Source organism: Marmota marmota, unplaced genomic scaffold, assembly GCF_001458135.2.
Source record: "Marmota marmota marmota unplaced genomic scaffold, marMar, whole genome shotgun sequence".
NCBI classification, from domain to species: domain Eukaryota; kingdom Metazoa; phylum Chordata; class Mammalia; order Rodentia; family Sciuridae; genus Marmota; species Marmota marmota.
In genome coordinates this window covers 5,615,203-5,635,999 of record NW_025999895.1, presented here as the reverse complement: position 1 = coordinate 5,635,999, position 20,797 = coordinate 5,615,203, and the positions used below count along the sequence as shown (strand labels likewise).

Below are 20,797 nucleotides of genomic sequence, written 5' to 3'. Positions count from 1 at the left end.
CGCACAGATCAGTTGTCGGAATGGCATTTGCTTGCCATGAGTACCAGCCGTTCTTTTAGATTCTGATGGTCCCACCTCAAGCAGACAGCAGTGTGAGGCAGAGCTTCCTGGCATGGGAAGATAACAGACTGTCAGGATGAGAAGACTGAAGGACTGGCTGGACTGTCTGCTGGGCAGTGAGGCAGCAGGTGGAGCAAGCCTCTGCCCAGTGGCCCTGAATCCTAACGTTGTCCCTGCAGGCTTCACTCCAGGGGCCAAGGAGCTCTTCAAGCAGGAAAACCACCTGGCGCTCTACCGCCTCCCCAGTGCTGAGACTGTGAAGGAGACCTTGCTGGGGCGGCCATCCTGTGTCACCAAGCGGCGCTCCCCACTCAGCCACATGATCAGCCTCTTCATCAAGGACACTGCCACCAGTGAGCCTCATATCAGCTCAGCTGGCATCTAGTCGAAAGTTCCAGAGCTTGGCGGGTGGAGTTTTCTGCCCTGCTGAGTCCATTTCTAGGGAGGACTGGGATGATGAACGGTAGACCACTTCCTAAGTTCTCTAGTGTGGCAGAGATTAGGACTGGGAACCTCTGCCAAAGGACAGGAAGAATAGCATCTATATTACCAGTTCAGTGGGTTTCATAGGGGCTTGCTGTCCGTGTGGCCTGGGGGGGGGGTCCCCTCCTCTGTCATAGGCTCCTTAGCACTCTTCTCAAGGATGGCAGCATGCTACCTGTTGGGTCAGATGAAGCAGGGCCTGGCTTGGGGCCTTCATGTTTTGGTCTTTTTACCCCACCCTCAGGCACAGAGCAGATGCTATCCCATGGCACTGCTGATGTGGTCTTGGAAGCCTGCACAGACTTCTGGGATGGAGCTGACATCTACCCGCTTTCAGGATCTGACAGGTGGGTGAGGAAGGAGTGTGGCCAGTCTATCTGCCCATCTCATGGACACGGGGCATCTTAAGACCACTCATCTCATTCCACTCTGCTTCCCTGGCAGAAAGAAAGTTCTGGATTTCTACCAGCGAGCCTGCCTGTCTGGTTATTGCTCTGCCTTCGCCTACAAGCCCATGAACTGTGCCCTGTCCTCTCAGCTCAATGGCAAGTGCATTGAGCTGGTGCAGGTGCCTGGCCAGAGCAGCATCTTCACCATGTGCGAGCTGCCCAGCACCATCCCTATCAAGCAGAACACCCGCCGCAACAGCTGGAGCTCCGATGGTACCGCACACTTCCCTCCCAGTGGGGTGGCACTGGGGCTCCTGGTGGTGCCTCTGGAGGGCCATGGCATTATTTGCTGCAAAAAGGGCCATGGGCACTGTTTGGGAGCTGGGATGCCAGTGTGGCACTCATTAGCTGGTGACATGGGGTGCCCCTTAGTTTTCTCTCTATAAATAGGTGCTTACTCTATCCTCTTTGTAGGTCTGTTGTGATTTCAAGGGGGTTACTATATATAAAAGCACTTTTTTGGAAAGTTATGAAACTTTTCAAAAAGGTGTGCATTATAGAGTATTAGTCTTATTAAAAACAGACAAGAACTTAGGTCACAAACCCTACTGGAATCTAGGGACTCAGAACTTACCCCTTCTACCCCCAAGTACACATTTATGGGGTCTTAGAAACCCAGGAGGCCATGCACTGAAGCAGTTGCTAAGGGTGGGGCCAGCCCCCATCCTTGGAGTGGGGCTGTGCAGGAGCTCTGCCACATTCTACCTGGCTCCCGGGATGGCCACCTGACTGATGAGTACCTTTCATTGTCTCTTCTCCTGTCTGTTGGCTCCTTATGCATCTTGGCTGTGTGTGTGTGGTCCCCTGGGGCCCACCTGCTCATTGATTTGGGTGTGGCATCTGTGCGTGTGGCCCTCGGCTGCCTCCTGGAATCTGCTGGTTCCTGGGTGTCCTGACTGGGTTCCTGGCATCCTGCCGCTTGTTTGCTGGTTTTGTGTCTTGTTCCTGCCTGAAGAAGGGATCGGGGAGGTGCTGGAGAAGGAAGACTGCATGCAGGCCCTGAGCGGCCAGATCTTCATGGGCATGGTGTCCTCCCAGTACCAGGCCCGACTGGACATCGTACGCCTCATCGATGGGCTGGTCAATGCCTGCATCCGCTTCGTCTACTTCTCTTTGGAGGATGAGCTCAAAAGCAAGGTGGGGAGAGACCTCTCCCTCTGCCGCCACTGACTCTTTTTCCCCCATGGGCTTCCTCTGTTCATTTCATCTTCCTTTTTTAGGTGTTTGCAGAAAAGATGGGCCTGGAGACAGGCTGGAACTGCCACATCTCCCTCACACCCAATGGTGACATGCCTGGCTCCGAGATCCCTCCCTCTAGCCCCAGCCATGCAGGCTCCCTGCATGATGACCTGAATCAGGGTGAGGGCAAAAGCATGTGGTGGGGTCAGTGCGGGTGGAAGGCTTCCCTCCTAGGAGCTGCAGCTAGGAAGACCCTCCATAGGTCTCTTCTGATTAGTATACTCCCTTAGAAAATGGCCCCAAATGTCCTTGCAGGCAATAGCAGTGGGAGGGGAAGAGTGGAGACCTGGAGGCAGGAAGTTGTGTGCCATCTGCAGGGCAAGGGAAGGCCCCAGAAGGCTGGCCCAAGGTTGAAGGACAGACTTTTGTCCCCCACAGTGTCCCGAGATGATGTGGAAGGGCTCCTCCTCATGGAAGAGGAGGGTCACTCCGACCTCATCAGCTTCCAGCCTACGGACAGTGACATCCCCAGCTTCCTGGAGGATTGCAACCGGGTGTGGTAGCAGGATCTGCCCCTGCCTCCCCAGTGCCCTCTGAAGTGGCTTCATGGCTGGTCCAGGGGAGGGAGGGGCAGGCAGGTGAAGTGGAGGCACCCTGCTCCCCATCCTGAGGTTACTGGCCTCTTCGCTTCCTCCAGGCCAAGCTGCCCCGGGGCATCCACCAGGTGCGGCCCCACCTGCAGAACATTGACAATGTGCCCTTGCTGGTGCCCCTCTTCACTGACTGTACCCCTGAGAGTGAGTGCTGTGGCCCCTGCTGCTGAGCTCTGCCAGGGCTGAGCATCCATGGGCTCCAGAGGGGATGTGGGTTTCCCATGTGGGGCTGTGATTGCGGGGTAATCTAGTGGGCTGGCACTGTGGTTTGGCCATTCCAGGGAGCCAGAAGTGATAGTATTCATATGATCATGCTGCTGGGATGGGATTGTTCCAGAGAGGGGCCCACTTCCCATTGTTTCCTGCCCTTCTGGCCTGCGGGTCTCTCCTGGCACCTGCACAGGGCTCCACCTGCCTGAATCTTGTGCATCCCACCTGTCCCCCAGCCATGTGTGAGATGATAAAGATCATGCAAGAGTATGGGGAGGTGACCTGCTGCCTGGGCAGCTCCGCCAACCTGAGGAACAGCTGCCTCTTCCTCCAGAGTGATGTCAGGTCAGAGCAAGACCCTAGGGCTGGTGGGCCAGCCTCTGCCTCTCAGATCTGGGACAGACCTGCATGGGACTTGGGGTATATCCGGTGGTTGATCTTGCATTGGCTGGGACCCAGGCACCTAGTTTGTGGTGGGAGAAGAGGGATGGGATGCTCAGTCCTGGGGGACATGGGATCTTCCTGAAATGAAGCTCATGGGTGGGCTTTTCCTACACTATGTAGCATTGCCCTGGATCCCCTGTACCCATCCCGCTGTTCCTGGGAGACCTTTGGCTACGCCACCAGCACCAGCATGGCTCAGGCTTCCGATAGCCTTTCTCCCCTGCAGCTGTCAGGGCAGCTCAATAGCCTGCCCTGCTCCCTGACCTTTCGCCAGGAGGAAACCATCAGCATCATCAGGCTTATCGAGCAGGTGGGGGCTCAGACAGGTGGAAGGGGTAGGAGTACAGGGCTCCCCCGGGGCAGCCTGCTGGGAGGAGTTGCCACACAGGATACTTCAGGGCCCCCTGGCCTCATGCTCAGCTCTCAAAGAAAGTGAAACTCCCCCAGGCAGTTAAATTGGTCTCTGCTCCTTCTTTGCAGGAGCATCATGGCTTTTGGCTGAAGTTTGTCAGTTGTAGGGCCTGAGAGAGTTCAGGCAGGCTCAAGTCATAACCTGTCCTTCTCGGTTCCTAGGCTCGGCATGCCACCTACGGCATCCGTAAGTGCTTCCTCTTCCTGCTACAGTGCCAGCTGACCCTCGTGGTCATCCAGGTGAGCTGGGGCCAGGACAGACATTTTCCCCTCCCCGTCTGCTCCTTTGTGGAAAGCCAGATTCTCAGTTGAGAATCTGAGGTGCGAGGCTGGGATGCAGCGCAGCCGAGGGGTCCCCAGATCCCCTGGGAAGCCCTTGGGCATTTGGAGTTGACTCTACTGGCAGGAAAGTGTGCTCTCCAGCCAGTTCCTCTTGGCCAGGCACAAGCATCTCTCTGGGCAACAGGCATGGCAACCCTGGCGCCCCTCAGCTCTTATTAATTGTGGTTCCTGGGTTCTTTCTTGGTCTAGTTCCTTTCATGCCTGGTCCAGCTGCCACCACTTCTCAGTACCACAGACATCCTGTGGCTGTCCTGCTTTTGCTACCCTCTGCTCAGGTGAGAGGCCTTGCAGCCCCTCTGTGTCCAGCCAGGTAGGGCCAGGATATCATGGGCGTCCTGAGGAGCACAGGGTGCTCAAAGTTCACCTCCTCTGGTGCAGGAGGCACTGGGGGAGTGCTCCTTTGCCTTCTCCCACCTCCTTACCAGACTTGACCTCACTCTCAAGACTCCCTAAAGGCTTTTCCTGTGAGAATTGGGAGACAGAGGTGACAGTCCCTGCCCCTTTACCACTCTTGCTTTTCAGCATCTCTCTGCTGGGGAAGCCACCCCATAGCTCCATCATGTCAATGGCTACAGGGAAAAACCTTCAGTCCATTCCTAAGAAGGTAAACAAGGCAGGCCTGACAAACCAGAACCTGTCATGGAGGAATGCAAGTGGCATGGAGTGGGCTGAAGGCTGGGGTCTGGGAGAGGGTTGAACCAGAGGCTTTGAGGTTGGGAGACCTAGAGAGTCAGCACCTGAGCTGGTAGTTGGAGCTGAGAAAGATCCTCGTTGGGGGTGCAGTCCCTGCTCTTTCTCCCCCAGCCTGTCCATTTGCTAAGAGCCTTTTGAAGATGTGAGTCCACTGCGTGCTGGACCCACCATGTGGCCAGCAGAAGGGCCACCCGCCATGGGAATGACCTGCCTCCCTTCTCCTGCAGACCCAACACTACTTCCTGCTCTGCTTCTTGCTCAAGTTCAGCCTCACCATCAGCTCGTGTCTCATCTGCTTTGGCTTCACGCTGCAGAGCTTCTGTGACAGTGCCCAGGCCCGCAACCTCACCAACTGCTCCTCTATCATGCTGAGCAGGTGGGTCCATGGGGCTTCCTCCCTCCCCACTCCAGCCCACTTCCCTGAGGCCCCACAGGAGGCTGAGCCCTTGTCTTCCTTTGGCAGTAATGATGAAAGGGCTCCAGCCTGGTTTGAGGACTTTGCCAACGGACTACTGTCAGCTCAGAAGCTCACAGCTGCTCTAATTGTCCTGCACACTGGTGAGGGCTCAGTTTAAAAGGAACTATTGACTGCTGAGTGGAGATGCCCTGATATGGGGGATAAGGCCTCGGACTCGTGGGGAGTCTGACGCCCCCATCGGCCCTTTTTCTCCAGTCTTCATCTCCATCACCCATGTGCATCGCACCAAGCCTCTGTGGAGAAAGAGCCCTTTGACAAACCTTTGGTGGGCCATGACGGTGCCTGTGGTGTGAGTAGTGCTGGATGGAGGGGGCCCTGGGGCCAGGGAGGGGCTTCTGTAGGGCTAGGATTGAGACCTTTCTGGGCCAGAGGTCTAACTGCCCTCCTTGAGCACTTAGGGCAGGTGGGGAAGGAAGCAGACAGCCCGGGTATCACATAGGGCTGCCTCCCCCTCCCATAGGCTGCTGGGTCAGGTGGTGCAGACAGCTGTGGACCTGCAGCTGTGGACACATAGGGATAGCCGCATCCACTTTGGTCTGGAGGATGTACCCCTGCTGACATGGCTCCTGGGCTGCCTGTCCCTAGTCCTTGTGGTGGTCACCAATGAGATTGTAAAGCTGCACGAGATTCGGTGAGCTGTCAGCAGGGCACCTCCCTTGGGGCTTCAGCATGTTGCCTAAACCTGTCACCCTCTTATCTGCATCCTTCCCTCCCTCCCTCCTCTGGGGTCCTGCTCCATCTCCTGGTCTGAGGATCTATAATAATCTCCTGCCCCACCAGGGTCCGCGTCCGCTACCAGAAGCGACAGAAGCTACAGTTTGAAACCAAGCTGGGCATGAACTCTCCCTTCTGAGCCATTGGCCATAGCAGCCACCATTGCCCTGGTCCCTGGGGCAAAAGCCAGCCCATTCCTGAGTCTGAGGAATTGGTGTTATGAATGTTTCAGGGTTTGCTCTTGTGCCCTGTGGCATCGGAGGTCGAGCTCTGGTCCTTGGAGACACTGGCTTAATGAGAAGTTAAGGAGTTGTGACCTTGACCAGACAGGACCATCCTGGCTCTTCCCTGGCCTTGCCAGGGGCACTCTTGAATGTATGACCTCAGGCGCTGGGTAGAGGGACTGTCAGTCCCACCTGGTGGGATGCCCTGCTTCAGGGTCCCCTGTCCCAGTGCCCTCTGCTCTTGCACCTATGGCACAGCTTCAAAACCATGGGCAAGGGCCTTAGCCTTTTTTGGAAGAGCAATGGCTGCTGCCGTTTGGCAATGCCACGTCCTCCTTGACCCCCTACATCTTGTCTTCCTGGGGTAAGGCCCAGGTGTGGCCCTGAGGACCTCTCCTCTAGAGGGGAGTCTCAGGCTTGGGCCTGAAGATGCAGAAGGGCACCCACTTCGCCTGGAGCCTCTTTCTGTGCCTGCACTCAAATGCCTGTAAGTCAGTTTTGGGGGAGATGGCCCAGGTCTCTGTAGCCCCGCCCTTGTTCTCCTAGGAGATGTTTTTACTGGTGTATATTTTTTACTGGAAATGAACCTTTTAGGAATGAATGTAGGCTGGTTTATATTAAAACTTGTAAATTGCTTAAGAAAAACCTGTGGCTGGTCCATGAGGCAGCTACAAAAGGGTAGCCATGAAGTGGTCACCCCCAGGCTGCAGGCACTGAGGGGAGCCCTGAAGGCGAGGACTCAAGCCTTCCTCTTTCCACATAGGCAGGTGCTCCTAGGGCCAGCTCAGGGAAGACCCTGGACTTGGGTCCATGGCACAGATCCAGACAGACAGCCCAGTCATGTGGAATGACACTTTCATTGGTGTTAGTGGGGGAAAGGTTAATGGTTACAGAGCCAGGGCCTGGGCCAACTGGGTCGGGCCTCCAGCGCTGAGGTGGGCAGCAGGTGCTCCTGCTGTGGTCTGAAGGCCCTCCCACACTGTGTCCTCTCAGGCAGTTAATAGATAGAATAAATTCCATTTAAAATATATGCATTTCTCTCTGCTTAAAAATAACATTTACAGTTGAAAAAGTCTGGACACTGGGGATCTGTTAATCCCATTGCTTCCTAACCCTGCTAATACTGTCTCCCAGTGAGGGATGGTAGGAGCAAGGACAGGAGCTGGTCAGAACATGGCCAACCATGAGGGCATGCCCCATTGGGTATTTACATGTCCTATGTACACAGGCAGGGAGGGGGCCCAGCCAGGCACACTGCCCCACCCAGGGCAGCACACGGGTGGACAGAGGCATTCCCTCAGCACAGGAACTTGAAACATGGGGTGGGAGTACAGAGACAGCACCCCCGAAGCCCTGCCACCACCTCCTCCTCGAGGAGAAAGCTCTTAGCAGGGTCCCCATCCAGTCAGATTATACACGGGAGGGGGCTCTGACAAGACGCAGCAGAGACCCCTCAGCTAGTCAGGTTCTGATGAGGCCCCCTGGCCCCTCCCCAGGGCCGCCCCACAGCACTAACAGCTGTGTTGGGAGCAGCAGGGAGGGGCTCTGCTGGGGCAGGATACTCCAGCTCGACCAGCCCTAGGCCTCTGCCTACGGTGGCCAGCCCTTTTCCATGCTGGGCCAAAGGTAGTGAATGTGACAGGTCACAGTGGGCACCACTGGAGGACCACAGGCAGGTCTTGCTCAATCCAGCATGGCATCCAGCTGGTCAGCCAGGGCATCAAACATGGTGCTGATGTCATCCAGAATGTGCTTGGTGGAGGTCACCGGGGGACTGCAGCAAGGGAAAGGGCTGGATCAGAGGGGCCAGAGGCCTGCAGCCCACTGGCCTTGGGTAGGAGCTGCCACTGAGCCACTGCTGGGTGCCAGGCACTTAGTGCGCATCACCTCTTAATGCTCAAAACATCCTGGGCAGCAGGAGTTCTTTCCTTACAGATGGTTTTTCTGAGGCTGGGGGTTAAAGGACTTGCCCAAGCTCTCATCCCCCTAAGGAGGCAATCACCAGGAATCCCTTCAGATCAGATCTGGGTGACTCTAAAACCTGAGGTCCTGCCATCCTATTGGAGGGCTCCCCAGCTTGAGGCTCTGCCTACAACATCCCCCTGTGATAGTCCCAGGACCCATGTTCTATGCCCACCCTTTTCTCCCACCCCATCTGACAGCCAGCCTCCTTACCCTTCTCGCTCCTCAGCACCAATACTCTTCTCTGCGGCCCTTAGTGCAGCTGCCAGGGATGAGCTGGTCTGCTCCAGTCTCTGCTGGGCCCGGTCTGAGCCCACAGCCCCTGTGCTCTCAGGCCTTGGTGGGGGCACTGGGCGAGGGCCCAGGCAGGGAGCCAGCTTTGGGCCAGAGAATGCCAGCTGGGTGCAGGCCACAGACACAGGTTTGGGGGCTGTTCCTACAGACAAAAAAGTTGGCAGGTGACTCATCTGGGTTGAAATATCCCCTGTACGCAGCATACCATACCACCCCTACAGGCCTCAGCTTCCTACCTGCTCCAGGCACCTTGAGGAAGGCAGCAGGGGCAGTGGGGGGCTCCATCTCCACATTCTGCCTACCACCTGCTGAATTTTCCAGACTTGGCCCAGTGCAGGGCACTGGGGGGACGGGGGACTGCATTATGGGGCTTGGAGGAGTGGCTGGAGCTCCTTGATGTGAAAGGCTGCTGGAGTCAGGCCGTGACGGGTTAGAGGAAGTGGAGGTGGGGGACTCACTGGGAGCCTTGGAGGGCAGGGGAGCAGAGGGGCTAGGGGTGGCTCCTGCCACCCCAAAGGCTAGCAGTGCTGTTTGCAGTGGCTCTCTTTCCCTGCATTTGGGCCTCCGTTTGACAGTGTCTGACTCTGTGAGGTTGAAATCGAGGCCAGGGGGCACAGGTGTCTCCCGGGATGGGGGGCCAACTGGCTTCGGCCGCTGCTTGATAGTAAGATTCCCCTCTTCTGCAAACGGCAGCCCTTCCCCTGAGCTGCCCCGAGATGGGGGTGTCCCCTCAGGGCCAGGCTCTTCTTCCTCTGTGTCTGACGCAGGGCCAGATGAGACGGGCAGACCAGGAGACTCAGAGGGGCCAGCTGGTTCGCTCAGTGTTCGCCTTCGGGGCCCCGCAGCACTGTCCTTGGACCCTGAGCTCCCTTCTAGTGGAGGTGGCTCTGAGGGGCCAGAGACTGAGCTGAGGCGCTTGGGGGGTGGGGGTGGAGGGCCTTTGCGACGGGCACGAAGGGCAAAGGACTGGCTGCGAGGAGCCCCTCGAGATGGGGTTGGGGTAGGACTGGTCCGGGCGAGGGTGCTGCGTCCTGGTCGCCGGGTAAGGGTGGCATAACTGCCCAAGGTGCTGCCCACTGGGCCTTCGGTCTCCCCCTCAGCTTCTCCCTCTGCAGGGCCAGGGCGGCTCAGGCTGTGAGACCTGCGCTTGGGCCGAGGTGGGTCTGGAGGAGTGGCAGGGGGACCGGCCAAGTAGGAGAAGGCTCGGGGTGCACCAGGAGGTGGCCCTGCCGCTGGGCTAGAGGGTGAGCCCTGGGGGTACATGAAAACATAAGGGGCAGGTCCTTGGCCAGGAAGTGGGGAGCAGAGCTTAGAGGGCCGCTCGGTGCCCTCTGGAAGGTTCCTTTCCTGTAGGGCACTAGGGTCTCCACCACTGGGCTGAGGGGCAGGCTGCTCCTGTGAGTGACCAGACCCCCGTGAGCGTGCGCCAATGCTCTCCTGGCTGGAGGAGCGGGCAGGGGGCAGGGGGAGTGGCTCAGGACCACCCCCTGCCATGGCTGCTTGTAGCTCTGGGCTCAGCTCACCGCCCTGAAAAGTGAGAAGTCGTGGGCCAGCCACAGCTGGACCCTCCCCATTCTCTAGCCCCTCAATGGCCATCAGCTCTGGACCCCTGGCCAGCCGATGCCCACCCTCACCCAGGGCCTCCCCCTGTAGCAGGCCCCGCCGAAGCTCTGCCAGCCGCTTCACACCCAGCATAAGCTTCTTCTGATGCCCTGGGAAGGGTGGACAGAAGGAATGAGGTTAGCTGGGTCTAGGATGGGTCACTCCCACCTCCCCAGACCCCATTCTCTGTTCTCTTAGAGACCCTGGAGGCATAGGGGGGGCCCAAGCAGAAGGCCTCAGAGCGGTCCTCACCCAGCTTGTTGACGCCAATCTCCTGCAGCTCCTCCCAGGTGAGGTCGGCCACCAGCCCCATGGAGTCATAGCCACTGCTCACCAGCTGCTTGTGGTACTGCGGCAACCCCAGTGCACACAGCCACTCCAGCAGGTCCGTCTGGAAGAGCACTGTCATCAGAACTTGCTTTCCACCCAAGCCAGAAAGGGAGGGGCACCACAAAACCATAGCCCCAAGTGAGAGCCCCACCACCCAGCCCAGCCCCCGGCTCACCGGGATGTAGTTGGGCAGCCACTCGGCAATGCTGAGCTGGGCGATCTCTGAGGCGATCTTCTTCCTGTGCCCAGGCTTGGTCACCCCAATGGCAGTCAGATCCTGCCACACAGGACACGGGTATCAGGCTCCTCCTCTGCCTGCTGGGCCCTCCCTTACCTGGCTGCAGCACCCACCTCAGGTGTCATGCGACTAATGGTTGGCACATCATAGCCAGCCTGCAGAAAGTGGGCAGTGTAGCCCTCCAGCTGGAACTCACTCAGCCAGTTGTGAATGGCCTGTGCATCCTGTGGAGGTGGGGGAGGGGACACAGCAGGAGCTGAGTCTGCTGAGCAGCTCAGCCTTCCCCAGGGGCTGAGCTTAAGTCCATAGAAGGCCCTCCATCTCCTCTACTCACCCCCTCAAGGCCTACAGCGTACCCCCAGCAGAGGTCTTACCTTCCCCTCTAGCAGCTGTTCCGGCCTCACATCTTGGGTGAAGATCTCCCCAGAGCGGTAGCTAACCAGAGGGAGGTGGCTCAGGTTGTCTTTGAGAAAGGAGAGTATGGCTTCAGGTGGTGGAAGGAAGGGGTGGCAAGCCCTTAGCCTCCCCACCTGCATCTCTCCTAGCCAACCCTGGTCCCATCGAGCCTTCCTACCTGCCAGGGACGGGGTGTGCAGTCCTGGCAGCACCTGGTCCTCCCCTGCAGAGGGCAGTGGCTGGAGACAGGGAAAGAACCCACTCAGCGTGTGGAGAATCGCAGTGGGGCTAGACCCTGCCCTGGTCCCAGTGACCTCGCTCCTACCTGGGCATTCTCAATAAGGAGGCCGGTGCCATGGCCGTTGGTGCCCTCGGAACTCTGCCCGCTACCAGCACTGCGGATACTGCCCACACTGCCCTCACTGCCCACACTATTCCTGTCACCTGCTGTAAAGGGCAGAAGGACAGAGGTCAGAGCCTCAGTTGGTACTGCTAACAGCTGACTGGCAACTTGCTAAAGCCAGACGCCCCCACCAGTGCCTGGTGCCACCCTCTGGGAGAATGTACCTGGGCTGTCTGGGCTGAGGCCCACCCGAGGAAGCTGGCCATAGGTAAGAGGGTATAGGGAGTCGTCAGCAGGAGGCTGCGTTGTCCGGGAGAAGCCTGGGCGCAGTGGGGTAGGTGCGGAGGGGAGACGGGGCACAGGGATGCCCACCCGCTTGCTGACCACTTCCACGATGCCTGGGGGGAAGTAGCCTACACGGTCCGTGCCCCTTTGGCTCTCATGGATGTGGCCCTTCCAGCGGCCATCAGGATGCTGTTCAAGCACCTGTGACAGGTTGTAGGGGGAAGGGATGATGACTCCCCACATCAAGCAAGTGGCAGGCAGCTATTCTTGCCACCGTCCAACAGCCCGGGGGTCCAGCTCTTCCCCTACTCTCAGGGCACTCGCCTTCGATATCCAAGCCAGCCCAAGGTGGGCTCCTGTGTTCAGCAGGCAGCTCAATGCCCTTGTGCCACAGAGCTTCGAGACAGAGGACCAGAGAGAGCCTGTGCTCCAATCCTAGCTTGCTGCTTGCCAGCTGTGGGACCTTGGGCAAGTCACTTAATCTTTAAGCCTCAATTTTGTCATCTTTAAAAAAGAAATGGTGATGGGGTGGTCTACCCTCCCCAGATTTGGAAAGAAAGAAGTAAGAGCAGATGGAGGCCTAACCGCCTGACGTCACAGGTGAGTCACTGCGAACATTCGTGTGCTCAAAGGAAGGCCTGTCGGGCCCCTCACCGTGATGACATCCCCCGCTCGGACATTGAGAGCAGTGGGATCGTGGAGATTCCAGAAATCCTTGAGTGCTCGGACCTTCAGGATCCCTGAGGCCTCTAAGAGAAAGGGGAGGGCAGGCATCTTCTAAAGGTCCTTTGGCCACCTTCCTACCACCCCACCCACTTCACAGCTTCCCCAGGAGACACCCACTCCTCTTCCACATCCTGGTACCTACCAAATGGCTCCAGCCCTTGGCTGGGTCTTCTCCCACACACTCACCCCGAAGTAGCTGCTTGATTTCCCGGCTGGCCTGAGAGGTGGTGAACTGATTCACAATGTCCAGTGCCGTCTGGTTATACGTGTTCCGGATGTTCACATCCACACCTCCCTAGGTAAACAGTGCCAGGAGCTGATGCTAAGCACTCTGTCATCTCTGCCCTAGTCCTCACTATCACCCAGGAGGTGGGTGCTGATGTCATTTTCAGACCTTATAGGTGAGGAAGGAGGATTTCAGAGACCAGGTCAGGGGCGAGCTAGCAAGAGGCATGCTTAGGTTCCAACCAGGTGGAGCTGCTCTTAGGCCTTAGGACCACTCAGGAAGCCGGGCCTCTTTCCCGCCATCCAAACAAAGCAAATCACCCTGGCTTCCCCGCCTGGTCTCAGCACATGACAGAGGCTCCACACACACCTGTGGAGTGACCAGGTGCCATACCCACCTCGAGGAGCAGCCGAACCACCTCAGTCTTGCCATACAGCGCAGCCTCGTGGAGTGCTGTGCCTGTCTTGGTCTGGCGGTTGATTTCAATCCCAGCTCTTAAGAGCTGCCTGTGGTGGCCAGAGGGAATCAGGGGTAGTGGGCCAGGGGAGAAAGCCAACTGCCGGGAACTAGGAGATGGAGCATGGGTGAAGATGGTAGCAGGGAGGCGTGGAGGGGGCACCGATGGTCCCACAGGAAGGGGATGAAGAAGTTGTGGGGGGGTCACTGTGGGTACCTGATGACTTCTCTATGGCCATTCTTGGCAGCCAAGTGCAGGGGTGTGGTGTAGTTGGGGTCACATGGGTCCTTGGCCTCACCCTCCAGCAGCGCCACACATAAGTGGCTGTTCAGTAGCAGCTGGGTCACCTGCAGCATGCAACACCCAGCACCCAGTTGGAACCTCTCCTGAGACCCACAGACACAGGCACTCAGAGCCCCCAGGACTATAGGCCTTACCTTGAGCCTCCCAAACTCACAGGCCAGGTCCAGGGGCGTCTTCTTGGCCTTGTTGACCAGGCATGGGTTGGACTGATGCTGGAGGAGCATTTCTGACTGGGGTGGGGAGAGCCAAGTGAGGGGGCGTGGCCTGGCTGGCCTCTGACCTCCTAGCTTCCCCGCCCAGCATCCCTACTGCAGGCTCACATACCACCTCATAGTGTCCATATTGTGCGGCCAGGTGCAGAGGGATCTGCCCGTCCAGCGAGGCGGCATTAACAGCTGCAGAGGCGCGCAGCAGTAGCCGGACGGGCTCCAGCCGGCCCTGCCAGGCTGCATAGTGCAGTGGGCGCATACCTGGCAGGAGGAAGGGCTCTGAGGGAGATCCCGGGATGGCGTTGGGGTTTGAGGGACTTAAGCAGATTGCAGAGCCACCCAGCTGGGAGAGGAGACAGCCCCAAAAGGTGCGGACACTGGCTTAACCCAGATTTGGTCAGGAAGAAATCCAGCTGCATGGGTCCCAAGCCAGAGTCCACCATGGCCACTACAGGTAATCTGGCAACCACAGGCCAGTGACGTGAGTAACCTCTCTGAGCCTCAACCTCTTCATCTGAATATCAAGACATGAGTGCCACTCTCTACTCCCAAAAGGCTACAAAGAGGGAAAGCCATTTGCAAGCCCAGAGAAGCTCTGGGAACACCTAATAGCATTGCTATGTCCTAACAAGAGCAAGCTCTGGTCAGAGGTCTGGGTTGAGCCTCTACCTTCACCAGGCAGGGACACACTGCAGTCTCACCATTGCTGTCCTTGATGTCAACAGTGGCCTGAGCCTCCAGCAACAAGGCTATGAGCTCTAGGCTACCTCCCAAAGCGGCATGGTGGAGAGCAGAGAATCTGGCATGGGGAACACAAAGTAGGGGATGTCAGTAAGCAGTCTTCCATCCCCAAATCCTGGCCTGCCACACCCGAACTCATCCTGAGGCCTGGCAGGGATGGGTTACTTGCACCCCCACCCCTGCCAGCCCTGCCGTGGGAGCGCACAGCAGCCGAGCCGTAGCATGAAAGGGCTCAGTGTCTGGGCTGAGTGGCCTGTTTGTCTGGCATCCCCCCCACAGCCAGCCTAGGGGAGGGGGCCGTGGGAGCAGGAGCCCCCGGGCTCCTACCCTCCAGGGAGAAAAGGGGCCCAGGAGGAATCCAACTCAAGGAAACCCCTCAGAGAGGCCTCAGGCCCCTCCCCTTGCTCAGGGCTAACCTACTGAAGGGTGGGTGGGAAGGACCCCCACACTCTGCTCTACACAGGCAGGACCCAGAGCTCTCAGCAAATATGCTTCAAGGGTAAAGTTTAAGAGAGGAAAGGATTCTGGAGTCCAGGACCTTTCCCTTCCGGCCCTCCCGTCACTCAGCATCTCTTACTCACCCATCAGCATCCTGGTAGTTGACATTGAGCCTCTTCGTGGAGCCGAGGAGCTCTGGGGGTCAGGGCAGGGGCATCAGGGAACATGCAACCATCTGACCTCACCCATCCCTCACCCAGTGCTGCCGCAACCCCAACTCCCAGAGCCCAGCTGACCTCTTGGTGTGCAGGAAAACACCTGCCCCATGGCCCTTCACTGGTCCTGGCCTGTGGCTCCTCACTCTGGCCCACAAGCTAGCAGCTTGGAGGTATCAAGTGCAGGGAGCCACTGCAATGGTGGCCTGACTCCCGGGGCCCAGCCCAGCTGGTTTATAGACCCAAAGGGGGCGGGAGGGGACACTGGCACGATGTGCCCTCAACAGACAGGCCCACGGAGCGCATGGTTAGCATTCCTGTCTGAAGGGCTAGGGAGCAAGTCACATTGCCCCGCTGGGCCAAAAGGGATGGGTGAGGAAGAGAATAGAGAAGGACCAGGGCAGGGCCCAAGGGATATACTGCCCACCCCTACAGCATCCCAAGGTGGAGCTTAGTAGGGAAGGTGGCTATGCTCTGTACTAGCCCTGGCTCTGCCTCGTGCTAGCTGTGAGTATGGGCAGTCATTTAACCTCCCGGGCTCAGTGTCCTCTTACGTAAAATGGGCCATCACAGAACCTGCTCACTCTGCACTCTACACATTGGCCATTACTGGCACCATGCTATCCTCCAGCAAGAGCGGCACCATCTCCCATCTGTCCCCTGGATCTCAGAGGGTTCTGTGCCAGCTTGAGTGGCATCCTTTGACTCGCCCCCGTCAGGCTCTTGACTGAGCTGTCCAGCCCCAGGCGGAGGGGCTGAGACCCTGCCTCCCCAGGACAGGGTGCATGCAGATGAGGTTCTTAGGCAGCCAGGACACAGTGGGGGGCAGTCCTTGAAGTGTTGGGGAGGGAAAGGGGAAGGCCTGTCACAGGAGGCCTGAGCCTCCTGCTGGAACCCACCCCTACTGCGAAGGAGGGGGCCTGCCCACCCGGGCTGGGCAGAGTGCCAAGCCTGCTGGTCCAGGCCTGCCCCCCAGGCCCTGGTGGGCCCCTGAATACCCCAGCAGCCTGGGCAAGGCAGGGCCTCATTCCAAAAGGGAGGGACCAATCCTGCAGTGAGAAGCAAGAGATGGGGAGGGAGGGGAGAGTCACATGGAGGGCCGAGCTGAAGGACTGCACCAAAAAGGTAAATACAGAGCCAAGGAGTAACAGTGCAGAGATGGGGGCCTTCCAGGTTTTCTCTAGTCCCTTTGCAAAGACCTTGTCACACAGAACCATTTGGGGCAAGGGAAGGTACAACAGCTTGAGAAGCAGCAAGCGCAGGACTCCCATGCTCGCTCTGCCTCTGGCCGGCTGGGGGACCTGGGCCAGCTATGGCGCCTCTCTGAGCCTCAGTGAAGACAATGAGGGCAGCAGGGAAGACACAGTCCTTTGGCCCACCCACCCTTCCACCAGCCTGCCAGCCTGGCCAATCTGGGATGGGCAGCTGGGTGGCTGGATGTGGCCCCTCCAGGGAGGGACAGGACAATGTGACAGGAGGGACACAGGAACAGGGGCAGGGCCAGGCTGGGTGGCTCCGTTCTTTTCAGAACAATGGCCGGAAAGGTGGTAGGGGAGAGGCTCAAAGTGACTGGGCTAGGGGCTCAGCCGGAGGGTGGAGGGTCCTGGTTCCTGGCAGTGGCTCAGGCACTTCCGCTGCCACACAGCCTTCTTCCGAGCCTGGCTCGGGGTGGAGGGGATGTGAGCTCAGTCAGTCACACCAGCCCACTCCATTTCCTCTGGCCACAGAAGGAGATGTCAGAAAAATGAGGCAGGGAGGGACGGGGGCAGGAACAGGGGCAAGGCCAGGACAAACGCACCTTCTCCTGCCAGCCACCCGCAACTTGAAGAGCATCAGGTGGGGGAAAGAATGTAGGCCAGACAGCAGATACAGGAGGCGGAAGGAGGATGTCTCTTCTGTTCTCTTTTGATAGCCAGAAAGCTCTGGCCATCCCCATAGGAGGGAAAAAGGGAGCCCTGACACTTCCCTTCCTAGAGTGGCAGTTTAGTTAGCCTCTCTGTGGCATGGAACAGGAGTTTCCCCTCTCCCCTTCTCAGAAAGGCATTAGAATCACCTGGAGAACTTTCTGGTTTGCAGAGTCCTGGCCTTTCTGGTGAGTTCAATGGGGGTGGGGTGTCCAGGGAATCTGTACTTTTAGAACAATCCCCGTGAAATGCTGATGAGCACAGAAATCAGCAATCAGTGAGGGAGCATGGGGTGGTGGGGCACGGAACTCAGCACAGGTTTGGCACAGGTTTATCTCAGATCCATCTCAGATCCGCCCCACAATGGCTATGTGACCTTGAGCAAGTCACTAACCTTTGAGTGTCACTTTCCTTACCTGTACAACAGATATAAAAACACCAGCTCACAGGGAAGTGAGAGGACTACAATTTTTCATAAACTGGAAGGTCTGCCAAGGTCACCTTATGATCTCACTTCTGTTGCCAGTTTCTCCAACTTCTCAGAGGACAGGGAAGGGAAGCACGTGGCCAGGACTTCACAAGGAATTCCAGGCCCTTGTTACCTATGTCCACACCTGTACCTGTGTATTTCCTCTTTGGACTGAGTGAAGGGACCTCTTCCCCTACACTCGTTTTCCTCTGGGCACATGGAGCCATGGAGCCTAGGAGCCTGGCTTTGAAGTTCCTGCCACCTGTCCCTGGACCTCGCCCACCATCCTCCCATGGGCCTTACTTTGAGGTCCTGGGGATGTGAGGACAGCAGGAGTATGACCAAAGCCCCACTGGGCAGGTCGCCCAAACACAGAGGTAAGGGAAGAGGGGGAGTGGCTCCCACTCTTGGGCTGCGCAGGGACCTCCACAGCCCCTTCCTCTATTACATTCACCCTGCACCCACCTCTCCAGGGACAGGAACCATCACCCCTGGCACCATTGCTTCCTGCCCAGGCCTCCACCCTGCTGTGCAGGTGGGTAACACTAGTAAAATCCCTCCCCTGGCACTCATACTCGGGGTGCGGGTGAGGATGGTATAAAATCTCCAGGCATAGGGATTCCTTCCTGTGCACAGGACCCAGGTGTGTCTTGGTCTAAAGCTCCAGCACTTCAGGGGAGACCCCCCCCTCCAGGAACTCCATATCCAGACCCAGTCTGGTGGCAGGAACCATCAGCTGTCCCTGCTCATCTAGGACCTCCAGGACATAAGTCCAGTGGCCTCCTGGGACAGCCCAGAGAGCGCACCCTAAAGGCCAGAGGTCTATTTCCCTGGGGGTGTCACCACAGAGGGACCCAAGAGATGGGGTTCAGGTGTGGCCACCCAGGCCTCAGCCCCCCACAGCCCTGTCAGAACTAGAGCCTCCAGACCATGGAAACCTCTAGAAAATTAGCTGCATACTTTCAGGGGACACAGATAAGTTAGTGGAAAAGAGGTTCTTTAGTAAGTGGTCAGATTGTGTTGAAAGTAAGGAAAATCCCCCAGAAATTTAGACATAAAGCACAGAGAGGTTCTAGTTGAGTGTACGTAGGATTGACAGTGGGCATGGAGCTCTACCAATTCAATCTTTCTGGACACATACCCAGAAACCCCATGGTGCCAAAGACATCCAAAAGCCACCAGCTAGCAGGCAACACCATGAGGACTGGAAATTTGGTCTGTTGTGTTCACTAATATGGCCCAGGGCTTGTAACAGAGCCTGACACACAATAGGCACTCAATAAAAATTTGAATGAATGTACTTCCATCTTTTCTCCCGGCAAGCAAGGAAACTGGCCCAGAGAAGTTAAGTGACTCACTTAGGAACACACAGCAAAGGGGATCCAATTCCTTTAGCATTCCCAGACAGAGGCACCTCTTGTCCAGAAAAGGACCATTGTCTTTCCTTAAGTTCACAGAACCCAGTGACCACCCCGCTCCCTATCCTCCCTCTGTAGCTTCAGCACTCAAGGGAGGGCCCCAGCTGGTTGGTCACCCCACCAAGTACTCACTTGTCTTTGAGGCCTTAACCTTGGCCACCAGTTTCTGTACACCAGTCACATCTCCGTTCTTGACAGCAAGGATCAGGTCCTGTTCACGACCCATTCTGATCCTCAGGCTGGGCTCTAGGCTCAGGAGTCCAGGGCAAAGACAGGGAAATGTGTCCAAGCCAAGTGTCAGTATGCCATGCCTCAGCCCCTGGAAGGGCTTCCAGTCCTGGGGCACGTTTGGTGTCCCAGGAAGAGGGCTCCTTGTCAGGCGCTGATGGATGCTCCCTTAATGTGCTCTGTGAGCTGCCACCATAAGCAGGAAAGCCAGTCTTGGAGGGGGGAGAGGCTGTGTTGAAATGTGCACAGATATCAGCCTGCAGCTTCTGACAGCCCGGGGATGGGCTGGGACCAGGCACGCCGAGCTTCCCAGCTTGGCTCAGGAGCAGCCAGCATTCCCTCAGGCAGCAGTGGTGGCCAGGTCGCGGGGGTCTGAAAACAGTGCAGTACCTCTGCTGAAGGTTGGGCCAGAGCCTGCAAGTGAGAAGCAGGGCACCAGGATGAGCAAGATGACCTCTAAGGAGTCCCCAAACCACCCTGGGAGTCAAGGAGTCCCTCAAAGGGGAGAGGGAACTGCCATGCCTGAGAGGAGTATGTACAGAGGGGAGGTGGTATCCTGTGAGGGGGAGGCTGAGTCATGGGGGCCCCAGGGCACCAAGTAGTACCTCAGCCTTGGGCAGGAGGGGCCCTGGCAGCGCGACACACTGGAGCAGGCCAAGCTAGAAGCCCGTTCTCCACAGCCCCAGGCTGTGACACCCACAGACAACTGGGGCCAGGAGGTGGGGCCTAGGAGGGTGGCACAGGCAGACGGGCAGGGGTCACTCCCTGTCCAAGGCGCCTGCCCCCAGACTCCTCCCTACCTAGGCTTCACTTTAATAGCTGGATGCTTTAGCCCTAGGGCTCTTTATGAATTGAGGGGGTGGAATGGGGAGCTTATGGATCCCATTTCTGGGGGCATCTACCTGCTACACAGGGAAACTCACAGCACCTGTTGCTGACCCTTCCTCACTCTATGTGGGGTGAGCAAAGAAGAGAGACAGAGCTGGGGCACCGATGGCCGACGGCCCCCCAAGCCTGAACCTGAAGCCCAGACCCTCGACTTCACTGCAAAAAGGCTTACGTCAGTTCCTCGGTGGCGGCGAATTTTTGCCAGAGTCTTGTGGCATGAGACCCGAGCAGGCCTGGGGCCCTGGAGGGGTACCACTCACTCCCCAAATGTCTCAAGCCCAACTTAAAGGGCACTCCCCCCACACAGGGCCGGCGGCCGATACTGGGGGAGGGCGCCCCTGGCAGTGCCTGGGGTCGGGCTGGCTCCCCCGCCCCTCGGAATGCCCTTCCAGCGCCGCGCAACCCCCAGCCGAGCCCAGCCCAGGCCGACCCGGGGAACAAAGCGGCGGGAGGGACCGGGAGGGCCGAGCGCTGGAGGGGTAGATGCCAGAGGACGAAAAAGGGGGCGCGAGGAGGACGGAAGGAACGGAGAGATGGAGGCGCCCGCGGATCCCGCAAGAAAAGTTAGTTTACGCCGGCTCTCAAGGGTGCTGGCCCCCAGCTCAGACCCCGCAGTCTCACCTCTCCCGGGCGCCCCGCCGGGGTCCAGTTGGCTCTGCTCGGTCTCTGCCACTCCGGACGCTGGCTCCTACTGCCCCCCTGCGCCGCAACCCTTTCTCCTCCTCCTTTTCCAAGGCCGGCTCTGCACCTCCCGCAGGAAATCCCGCCCCTCCCCCCTCCCTCCC

At 58.0% G+C, this 20,797-nt stretch overlaps 2 protein-coding genes across 14 annotated transcripts in view; one reads left to right on the top strand and one right to left on the bottom strand.

Annotated features, from left to right (window-relative positions):
- Positions 1 to 7,370, top strand: part of Tmem94 (transmembrane protein 94) — a 34,821-nt gene extending 27,451 nt beyond the window's left edge. For all 11 annotated transcript variants that reach the window (XM_015504192.2, XM_048797880.1, XM_015504193.2 and 8 more), the window contains 17 exons: positions 240 to 413; positions 788 to 890; positions 988 to 1,205; positions 1,948 to 2,129; positions 2,213 to 2,351; positions 2,610 to 2,725; positions 2,869 to 2,968; positions 3,271 to 3,379; positions 3,599 to 3,788; positions 4,052 to 4,129; positions 4,421 to 4,506; positions 4,754 to 4,835; positions 5,152 to 5,300; positions 5,388 to 5,482; positions 5,598 to 5,691; positions 5,863 to 6,033; positions 6,183 to 7,370. In XM_015504192.2, coding sequence (XP_015359678.1) covers positions 240 to 413; positions 788 to 890; positions 988 to 1,205; positions 1,948 to 2,129; positions 2,213 to 2,351; positions 2,610 to 2,725; positions 2,869 to 2,968; positions 3,271 to 3,379; positions 3,599 to 3,788; positions 4,052 to 4,129; positions 4,421 to 4,506; positions 4,754 to 4,835; positions 5,152 to 5,300; positions 5,388 to 5,482; positions 5,598 to 5,691; positions 5,863 to 6,033; positions 6,183 to 6,255 — 2,159 coding nt within the window. In that variant the 3' untranslated portion in view covers positions 6,256 to 7,370. The remainder of the gene's footprint in view (positions 1 to 239; positions 414 to 787; positions 891 to 987; positions 1,206 to 1,947; positions 2,130 to 2,212; positions 2,352 to 2,609; positions 2,726 to 2,868; positions 2,969 to 3,270; positions 3,380 to 3,598; positions 3,789 to 4,051; positions 4,130 to 4,420; positions 4,507 to 4,753; positions 4,836 to 5,151; positions 5,301 to 5,387; positions 5,483 to 5,597; positions 5,692 to 5,862; positions 6,034 to 6,182) is intronic.
- Caskin2 (CASK interacting protein 2) lies at positions 7,179 to 20,774 on the bottom strand. 3 transcript variants are annotated; one of them, XM_015504196.2, is made up of 20 exons: positions 20,634 to 20,774; positions 19,029 to 19,538; positions 15,034 to 15,085; positions 14,413 to 14,510; positions 13,827 to 13,972; positions 13,637 to 13,732; positions 13,416 to 13,546; positions 13,140 to 13,248; positions 12,703 to 12,811; positions 12,445 to 12,539; positions 11,730 to 11,991; positions 11,488 to 11,609; positions 11,341 to 11,401; positions 11,141 to 11,229; positions 10,880 to 10,990; positions 10,704 to 10,805; positions 10,451 to 10,589; positions 8,833 to 10,308; positions 8,516 to 8,738; positions 7,179 to 8,114 (listed from the first exon to the last, which is right to left on the bottom strand). In XM_015504196.2, exons 2-20 carry the CDS (start codon positions 19,120 to 19,122, stop codon positions 8,024 to 8,026), a joined length of 3,606 nt encoding a protein of 1,201 aa, XP_015359682.1. In that variant the 5' UTR covers positions 19,123 to 19,538; positions 20,634 to 20,774; the 3' UTR covers positions 7,179 to 8,023. The 3 variants fall into 3 exon arrangements, with proteins under 3 accessions (XP_015359682.1, XP_048653838.1, XP_048653839.1); XM_048797881.1 differs by lacking the exon at positions 20,634 to 20,774 and adding an exon at positions 20,185 to 20,435; XM_048797882.1 differs by lacking the exons at positions 11,341 to 11,401; positions 11,488 to 11,609.
- Positions 20,775 to 20,797: the final 23 nt, after the last annotated feature.

Bases quoted from the DNA above. Each gene is read 5' to 3' on its own strand.
- Caskin2 (XM_015504196.2), bottom strand. From the start codon at position 19,122: ATGGGTCGTGAACAGGACCTGATCCTTGCTGTCAAGAACGGAGATGTG. The intron at 12,540-12,702 runs GTGAGTGTGTGG...CCTTTCTCTTAG, and splicing joins AATCAAGCAGCTACTTCGGG to AGGCCTCAGGGATCCTGAAG. The intron at 8,739-8,832 runs GTAGGAAGCTGA...TTTTGTCTGTAG, and splicing joins CCTCAAGGTGCCTGGAGCAG to GAACAGCCCCCAAACCTGTG.